At 35.5% G+C, this 10,316-nt stretch overlaps 1 protein-coding gene across 1 annotated transcript; it reads left to right on the top strand.

Annotated features, from left to right (window-relative positions):
- Positions 1 to 5,121: 5,121 nt before the first annotated feature.
- On the top strand, positions 5,122 to 7,022 carry LOC141630692 (protein FAR1-RELATED SEQUENCE 9-like). The gene is made up of 2 exons (XM_074443463.1): positions 5,122 to 5,380; positions 6,520 to 7,022. Exons 1-2 carry the CDS (start codon positions 5,122 to 5,124, stop codon positions 7,020 to 7,022), a joined length of 762 nt encoding a protein of 253 aa, XP_074299564.1.
- The last annotated feature ends 3,294 nt before the right edge of the window (positions 7,023 to 10,316 follow it).

The following is a 10,316-nucleotide window of genomic DNA, read 5'->3' as shown; positions in this document are numbered from 1 at the left end:
GTATAACTTCAAGTATATACTGTATAACTCTAGGCATATCCTGCATAACTCTAGGCAAATATTGTATAACTCCAGTTACATTATGACAAAGCAGGTTATTCAACAAATGACTGCAATAGAATGTATAACTCTAGCAATAGAAAGTATAACTCTGGCCATGTAATGTATAACTCTAGCCATACAATGTATAACTCGGCCATATATTGTATAACTCGATTATACATTATGACAAAGAGAGGTTATTCAATATGTAATCAGAGTTATACAACAAATGACTGCAATAGAATGTATAACTCTAGCAATATAAAGTATAACTCCGGCCATATAATGTAGAACTCGGCCATACAATGTATAATCGTAAGTATATACAAAGATAACTCTAGCAATATAAAGTATAACTCGGCAATATAAAGTATAACTCGGCCAAATAATGTATAACTCGGCCATACAATGTATAACTCGTAAGCATATACAAGATAATCTATAACTCCAGAATAACTCCAGGTATAACTCTAGGTATAACTCCAGGCATCTAATGTATAACTCCAAAGTATAAATTGTATAACTCTAGCTATACATTGTATAAATTCAGGTATAAATAGTATAACTGTAGGCATATATTGTATAACTCTATGCATGGAAACTAATTAGAAGTATAGTTATACATATAACAATTAGAGTTTGACATTATGAAAAAGGAGTTGGTCACAGAATCAAAAGAGCTATACATCTAGAACCCAGAGTTATACATCTAGATACCAGAGTTATACATATTGCGTACTAAAGTTATACATCTAGTAACCAGAGTTTTACATTAAGTAACCAGAGTTATACACATTGAGTACTAAAGTTATACATCTAGTAAGCAGAGTTAGACATCTAGTAACGTATAAATCAAAATCAAAACTTTTAACCTGAATATCAACTCCCGTGTCAATACTTTCTACAACATCCATCTGTAGATGACAAACAATATGGATTAGAGTTATACAGATATTTAATTGAAGTTACACATCATTCTATAAGAGTTATACAAACAAGACGAGATTTTTTACCTTCGATTCAGATTTCTTGGAAGATTTCTTGGCATTTTTCTTGGCAAAAACCATTGTTAATTATCAAATGACCTCGAATTTGATCTCGCAAACCATAATTAACAATTGGACAAATCAACATCAAAGAAACCCATAATTGAAGATTGAAAAATCAAATGTACTCTTTTTATGATAGTTTAACAAAGGCAATAATTAACAAAAAACAAACTACAAATCACTAAATAAGGAATGGAAAAAATACCTTATAAAAAAATGGAGACAAAGTAGTTTGCAAATGAGTTGGAATTAATTTGTAGTGATGAAAATGGCGTTTGTTAGGATGGAGTTAATTGGTAGTGATGAAAATGGAGTTATCAGAATTGTGAAGAAAGAAAAGGAAGACGAAATGACAGGAAATAGAGGGAAAAATACCCGCAAGTTGTTTTGAATTGTCTAGAAAATGAGGAGGGAAATGATCATAGACTGATGGACAAACAGTGTAGCATGCATGGGTTAGTGGGTAAGAGGAGAGAGGTAAATCAAAAATATTAGTTTAATGGGGTTTAGTGGGGTTTGACTGCGAAATCGTGGCCATTGGTTTGATTGATCCAACCGTCCACATTAGGACTTATGGACTTAATATATCTAAGGACCTTAGTTGATCTCTTATATATATATATATATATATATATATATATATATAGAGAGAGAGAGAGAGAGAGAGAGAGAGAGAGAGAGAGAGAGAGAGAGAGGAGATCTAATGAGTCCCTTACCTCATTTGAGTGCTTAAGTCCTTATAAGGACCCTTAGATGGACAACATCTATGGTGGAGATTTTTTACAAAATGTAGGCCAAAAAAAAGGGAAAAGCTTGGCTATGAAAGAGGACAACAATTCCTGCAAATTGTCCTTACCAATGATCATTTCCTGCGGACAAAAGCATATATCCTTTGTACTATGTTTCCACTTCCCACATTCTTCCTTTCTGAACACACTTAATTCCAACCTTTTTCTTTCTTTCTTCTCTCTAAAACTGGGTGCTTTCATCTCAAAACGAAGCTAAAGTTCTCTCTAAATCCTCCAAACCAGCGTAAACATGCAAATAATAGATGGCATCAATGGTATTTCTTCATTTTATTCATTGTTTTCAGTCACGTTTTCATATTTTTCAGTTGAATAGGAAGGATGAAGGTAATCATTACAGTTTTGCATGTCATCGAATTTGTTCATTCTTGTTTTGATTATTTGTTACTGGGTTTGAAATGAAGATTGTTAGAAGTAAATCTTCATGCTGGGTTTTCATTAATTTGAGTTTGGATTAGCATGAACGCATTCTGACAACATTTACATGAACATTTTTGCTATAGTTTTACATTTACACTTTTTATTGTTATATTTTTTATGTGAGTTAGCATTCTAACAACATTTACACTTTTGTTGACATTTACACTTTTAAAGCCTCACATTTACACTGCATTACTGCTCACGTTTACACTTTTCTTGTACTTTTAAATTTACACTTTTTTATTGTTATAGTCACCTTTGCATTTTTATTGTTATATTTTTTATGTGAGTTAGCATTCTAACAACATTTACACTTTTGTTGACATTTACACTTTTAAAGCATCACATTTACACTGCATTCCTGCTCACATTTACTCTTTTCGTGTACTTTTACACTTTTGTTGACATTTACACTTTCAGAAAATCACATTTACACTTCCTTTCTGCTACACATCTGGATGTTTACTCTTTTTGCTATAGTTTTACATTTACACTTTTTAATTGTTATATTTTTTAGGTGAGTTAGCATTCTGACAACATTTACACTTTTGTTGACATTTACACTTTTAAAGCCTCACATTTACACTGCATTACTGCTCACGTTTACACTTTTCCTGTACTTTTAAATTTACACTTTTTTATTGTTATAGTCACCTTTGCATTTTTATTGTTATATTTTTTATGTGAGTTAGCATTCTGACAACATTTACACTTTTATTGACATTTACACTTTTAAAGCATCACATTTACACTGCATTCCTGTTCACATTTACACTTTTGGTGTACTTTTACACTTTTGTTGACATTTACACTTTCAGACAATCACATTTACACTTCGTTTCTGCTACACATTTGGATGTTTACTCTTTTTGCTATAGTTTTACATTTACACTTTTTAATTGTTATAGTCACCTTTTAATTGTTAATATTATAGTTTTAATTTGAGTTAGCATTCTGAAAACATTTACACTTTTGTTGACATTTACACTTATAAAGCATCACATTTACACTGCATTTACGCGACATTTACACTTTTGCCGACATTTACACTTTCGTAATAAAGACATTTACACTTCGTTTCTACTGACATTTACACTTACACTTTTGGATGTTTACTTTTACTATAGTTTTTACATTTACACTTTTGCTGACATTTACACTTTCAGAACAGCACATTTACACTTCGTTTCTATTGACATTTACACTTACACTTTTGGATGTTTACTTTTACTATAGTTTTGACATTTACACTTTTGATGACATTTACACTTTCAGAACAGCACATTTACACTTCATATCTGAGGACATTTACATTTACACTTACACTCTGTGCACATTTACATACTTGGTAAAACAGAATGGGGTTCAACCTGACAGGCAGGAGCTGTGTAGGGAGGTGGAGAAGAGGTTTACACCGTACATCGGCCAGGAGTTTGGGGGGGGGTTGAGGATGCGGTGATTTTTTATAAGATATACGCCATTGCTTGTGGGTTTGATGTCCGTAGGTACACAACAAAAAAATGGCGTGGCGGTGAGATCAAGTCAAAGCTCGTCGTCTGCAATCGAGAAGGTTTCGCTCACAAGACGCCCAGAAAAGATCAGGATGACGGACTGGATGGGGAGAAGTCACAGAGGATATTCAGGGTCACTAGAGTGGGGTGTAAAGCGAGGATACGACTATATATGAAGTATGGTCTTTTATTAATTGACCGGTTCCACGAGGGTCACAATCACGAGCTTATCTCACTTAAGGACAGAGAGTTCCAGAAATTGTCGCGTAACATAACAGATTATCACAAGATGATAATCGTTTCAAACTCAAGGGTTTTTAATACATATTCACTCCCTATACTAAATAAATAATTCCATTCATGTTATATTTATATGACGTATCTGTTAATGATTGATTGGCAGCTGAAGATAGGAGCAACAAAAACATACAGAATCTGCAAAGAACAAGTGAATGGATACGAAAACATTGGAGCAAGCTTAAATGATTTTAAGAACTTCCAGAGGGATGTTAAATGTTTCATTCACGAACGGGATGGTCAGCTGTTTGTTGACCATTTCAAGGAAATGACTGAAACAAGAATAGGTTTCTACTTTGACTATGACCTTGACGATGATGGCAGCCTACGTAAGGCCATATGGGCGGACGGTACCGCCCGATATAATTACAAAATTTTTGGTGATGCGGTGTCATTCGACCCAACTTACTCCACCAATAAGTATTCTATGGTATTCACACCATTCACAGGTGTTGACCACCATAAACGATCTGTGACGTTTTATGGGGCTCTAGTTGCAAGGGAAGATTATGAGTCGTTTAATTGGGATTTCAGCCGGTTTTTACAAGCAATAAGGGGTAAGGAACCCGAGTACATAATTACAGATCAGGACCCAGGTATTATCAAATCTGTCCCTCTTGTTTTCAAGACAAATACCATCGGTTCTGTATGTGGCATATAAGGAACAAAATCCCAAGTAAGTTTGGCGTCTCGAGAAGCGATTATAATGAGTTCATGTGTAAAATTAATGACGTTATATGGGACGATGAGCTTGAGGCAGCAGAATTTGATGGTATCTGGGAGCAAATAATTCAAGATCATGGTGTTGGCGTAAATGATTGGTTTGCAGATACATATGCTATAAGGGGACAGTGGGTGATGGCGCATTGCAGAGACTTGAGGATGTCGTCGATTATGAGGACAACTCAAAGATCAGAGAGCGAAAATAGCTTTTTCAAGAGGTTTGAGCACAAGTCAGGAACATTGGTTGAGTTTTGGATGCGTTTTGAGAGCGCTATGGACCAACAAAGACATACACAGAAGCAGCTTGACAACATGGATAAGCACTCGTCCGCAACGGCATCAACAAATCTGGCATTAGAGATTCATGTTGCAAAGGTGTACACCTATTCTGCTTTCCACAAATTCAAACAAAAAGCCATCTTCTCAATTGATACATGTAGAACAGGAGGTTTCACTGAGAGAGGCGAGCTAGCGGTAACTACTGTCAAAGATTCAACCAGAAAGAAGAATTTTGAAGTTGCGTACAGTCCAGGTAGTTTACACTTCCTATGACATTTACACTTTATGTTTTTATCTCATTTAAATTCCTATAACTTAACATTTACACTTCTAATAACTTAACATTTATACTTCCTATTAGTTTACATTTACACTTCCTATTAGTTTGCATTTGCACTTCTAATAACTTAACATTTACACTTTACAATTGATGACATTTACGCTTTACATCATATGACATTTACACTTCCTATACCTTAACATTTACACTTTTCCACTTATTGACATTTACACTACATTTCATGATATTTACACTTTACATCATATGACATTTACACATTTAAATCCCTATAACTTAACATTTACACTTCTAATACCTTAACATTTACACTTCCTATTAGTTTACATTTACACTTCCAATTACTTAGCATTTACACACTACATTTCCTGACATTTACACTTTACATCATATGACATTTACACATTCAAATCCCTTAAACTTAACATTTACACTTCTAATACCTTAACATTTACACTTCCTATTAGTTTACATTTACACTTCTAATTACTTAGCATTTACACTTTACAATTGATGACATTTACACTTTACATCATATGACATTTACACTTCATATCCTTAACATTTACACTTTTCCACTTATTGACATTTACACTACATTTCATGACATTTACACTTTACATCATATGACATTTACACATTTAAATCCCAATAACTTAACATTTACACTTCTAATACCTTAACATTTACACTTCCTATACCTTAACATTTACACTTTTCCACTTATTGACATTTACACTACATTTCATGACATTTACACTTTACATCATATGACATTTACACATTTAAATCCCCTATAACTTAACATTTACACTTCTAGTACCTTAACATTTACACTTCCTATTAGTTTACATTTACACTTCTAATTACTTAGCATTTACACACAACATGTCATGACATTTACACTTTACATCATGACATTTACACATTCAAATCCCTATAACTTAACATTTACACTTCTAATACCTTAACATTTCCACTTCCTATTAGATTACACTTACACTTCTAATTACTTAGCATTTACACTTTACAATTCAATACATTTACACTTTACATCAGTGACACTATTTTTAACGTTCACACTTACATGCTAGCTTTATCTGATGACACAGGTACACGTAAAGCAAGCTGTAGTTGTACGATATTTGAAAGAACCGGAATCCTATGCCGCCATATAATATGGATTTTTTCAGCAAGTGGGATAAAGACTATACCAGAAGATTATGTTCTGAATAGATGGATGAAAGAGTATCTCCGAATAAGGATTTTCAATACTAATGGTGAAGGAACAGAAAACATGCAAGTCATCGATGAAAAACAAATTGCAAAGTCAATAATGTGGTCAGAAGTTCATGAAGCTGTAGGGCTCCTTCGAGACAAAGGAATAGCTGATGTTGACAGCTTTTCCGCTATAATTAGATCATTTAAACAGTCTATGTCACCATTAGGGGAAGTGTTGAATAAAAATCAACAAATGGAGAAATTTCTGAATTGTACGGCATGTGAGGTAGTGACGATATTGCCACCAAAGAATTCGAAAAACAAGGGGACCGGAAAAATATTGTCACACCAAAACAAAAGCAATGGTGTTGGCTAGGAAACCCAAACGTAAGTGTAAGAATTTCAAGAGAATGACAAATCACGACAAGAGAAATCGCCTAACCCCTTCTCAAAGACACACGCCATTGTGCGAAGGGTCGTCTGAACTTAAAGAGGATGAAGGAGAGGAGGAGGAAGAGCTGAGTCGAACAAGAATAGACGTCGATCGTTGACAAGTGTTGCTCTATATATTTTGAGTGTGTAACTTAAAACTTTGATGTGCTATAACTGAGCGGGCGATAGGAATTGGTCTCATGGCAACAAACTTTGAATCGGTTGGTATAACTTTTAGTAACACCAACGTTAGAGTTACACTGTCATAAGACCAAAATCTCTCTGTTTTATTAGATAGCCAAATATTGTGTTACTTGAACTTATTTTGGATTACTTATGTTATTTCAAGTAACAGTTACACTTATTTTCAAATAATCGGTGTTAACATTTACACTTCCCTTGTCAAGACATTTACACTTCCGAAACTTCACATTTACACATACTATATCCTCACATTTACACTTTGAATATCTTCACATTTACACTTCCAATTTAGTCAGTTTTACACTTTATTTGTTCACATTTACACTTCTATATTCAAATTTACACTTCCCATTTGTTCTTATTTACACTTTTTTTTGTTCACATTTACACTTCGGCTGTCACCACATTTACACTTCCCATGTCACCACATTTACACTGCATTCAATTTAATTTCAGTGTGTTTACATTCACACTTTCAGTATGATAAAGTTGACACTTACAGTGTTAACATTTACACTTTAAGTGCGTTAACATTTACACTTAAAGTGTAAATGTGACTAAATTACAAGTGTGATAACAGTTACACTTGCAATTTAGTCACATTTACACTTTGAATAAACTATGATAATAAATGCCAAAAAATAGTCAACCATTACACTTCATTAGTGTAATTTACCATTACACTTCATTACTGTAAAGCTTACACTTGCAAACATTGCCAACCACAGTATAAAACATTGTTTTCTAAGTTCAATATTGCCAAACAAAATACATTTAAAAAAAATGTCCACAAATTGTTCACTTTTTCGACAACACAGCCTTAATTTTGCGCTTCTTTTGTAACTTGGCCCATAAATCTTCTTTTCCAGCGATAAACCCATTCAACTTTGCTTCAAAAATGTCTCTGTTGACATTTATGTCAGCTAGAACAAGCGTCGCCACCAACTCGACTACCAAGTACCGTCGATTCCTCTTCCTCTCCAAGTCTGGATGCTCAAAAGGTTGACCCTCGTACATCAGCATATACATCATACAGAAAATCCCTGATTCTATTATGTTAGGAAGGGGTGTTTGGCGCCTGAACGGGATTTGCCGATGCTCAAAGCTAGTAATCTCATATCCCCTGTCCGTTCTGACGTCCAAATAATCGCTAATAGCTGATGCCACTTGGCGAGTAACATTGCACATTTCAGACTGATCCCAGTTGGCATGATGTTGGTAGTCAAGGAGATCAATAGTTTGTTGTCCAAAATTTATACACACGCATGCAAAGTGCCCACCAATGTTGACAGGTACGAAGATAAACTCGGCATTCAGGTTGAAAGTTTTATCACAGTCCTGGATGGAGGTATCCCAAATGTGATACAGCCGATCAGTGATGTCATTAGACTGTGAGCCTACTTCACGTATATCCAAAAGCTGCATGATACATTCCAGTTCAGAGGAGTGAGTGACACTACATAATAAAAGTAAGAACTAATGTATAACTTTTAGGCTTTGTGCGGGGGGGGGGGGGGTGTACCATATGACGTATCCCAAAGAAGGCCAACCTAGGAAGTAAGTATTCAAAGCAGACTCCAAATGGTTCAAAGAAAACACCCCACGACTCAATGACAACAGGCGACATTACAACCTCGGAAGCATGGTCATGATGTCGGACCGGCGCAATGCGGCATGCCTCTTTGTACCAAGAGATTGATTCACTGCAATAAAACACACGTATAATAGTAAGAAATTGAGAAGTAGTTACAAATTAAATATCGTAACTAATTGGCCCTATTATAAGAGTCTGGCAGGTACTAACGAATTTTCAAAGTTGTAGTCGTCTAACAAGCAATAGTCCACCGCATGCTTTCGACGTGATCGAATACCCCTGACCAAGCTTTGATTGTTCCGTAAGAAGGTCGAGACAACAAGAGTCTGCGTACCCGCAGCCCCACAGTCAATTGAGCAACCCAAGCCATCACCCTCGCCCCGGGGACGGCTCCGTACGGCCGATAAAGGTTGGCTACCTGACGACTGTGCTGACGCTTGAACAACAATGGGGCTGCTTTCCACCTTTATGGCTACAGGATTGACCACAGGGCTTCCTTCTACGCGTTTAGGGGGTGGGACTGCAACACGGGGACGTTTACTGTACGTAATCTCTTCCTCATCGTCCAGACTCCGCTTCTGTGCAACATTGGAGATCGGGTTCAGACCTTGACCATACTTTTCCCTGAATTGGGTTATCCTTGAGCGAACGCTCTCCCTCACTTTGTTATGGTCACTCAGGATAAGAATCGACACCACTTCAGCCCGGATAAGGTTCAGAACGTCCCTCTCACCTAAGGCGCAGTCAAATAGCTTCCCATTGAAAAGCAGCATGTGTATCATCATGTACACCCCGCAATCAAACGCAGAATAACCCGTACCTTGCCATTTAAATTCGACATTCACAAATTTGAACCCGACAACCTTTGAACCTCTGACAAACCCTTTAGACTCCAGATACGCACCCATTAAATCACACTGTAAAAGGAATTTAAAAAAAAAAGTCAATTTAAAAACAGTGTTTACAATTCCAGACTACATCAACACTAAAGAACAAATTAAGGTATTCTATTTATAATTATTACCGCAATACGGGAAATTCCAAAATATGGAAGCTTCTCAAAATCATCGTCGTATCGACGGTTGTCCAAATACTCTATCTGCTCGGAAACGAAGTTTATGCATGCACAGCTGTAATGATCATTATTGTCAGATAAGATCGGGATGAAGACCTGGCGGGTGTGACAACAAAGACATAAAAGATACACTTAGTAAAAATTTCAGATTTACACTTTCCATAATTCGTCACACTTACAATCCCTGTGTCATGACATTTACACTGTCCATATATTCACATTTACACTTTCCATATATTCACATTTACACTATATATGTCATGACATTTACATTTCATATTTAGTCACCTTTACACTCCCTGTGTCATAACTTTTACACTTCACTATATCTCACATTTACACTTCCTATGTGATGACATTTACAC

This window comes from Silene latifolia, chromosome Y (genome assembly GCF_048544455.1).
Source record: "Silene latifolia isolate original U9 population chromosome Y, ASM4854445v1, whole genome shotgun sequence".
Taxonomy (NCBI): Eukaryota; Viridiplantae; Streptophyta; class Magnoliopsida; order Caryophyllales; family Caryophyllaceae; genus Silene; species Silene latifolia.
Note: the sequence above shows the minus strand (reverse complement) of the source record. Positions and strands in the feature narration are given on the sequence as shown.

Coding starts and splice junctions, on each gene's coding strand:
- LOC141630692 (XM_074443463.1), top strand. CDS start 5,122: ATGGACCAACAAAGACATACACAGAAGCAGCTTGACAACATGGATAAG. Junction 5,381..6,519: donor TGAAGTTGCGTACAGTCCAG/GTAGTTTACACT, acceptor CTTACATGCTAG/CTTTATCTGATGACACAGGT.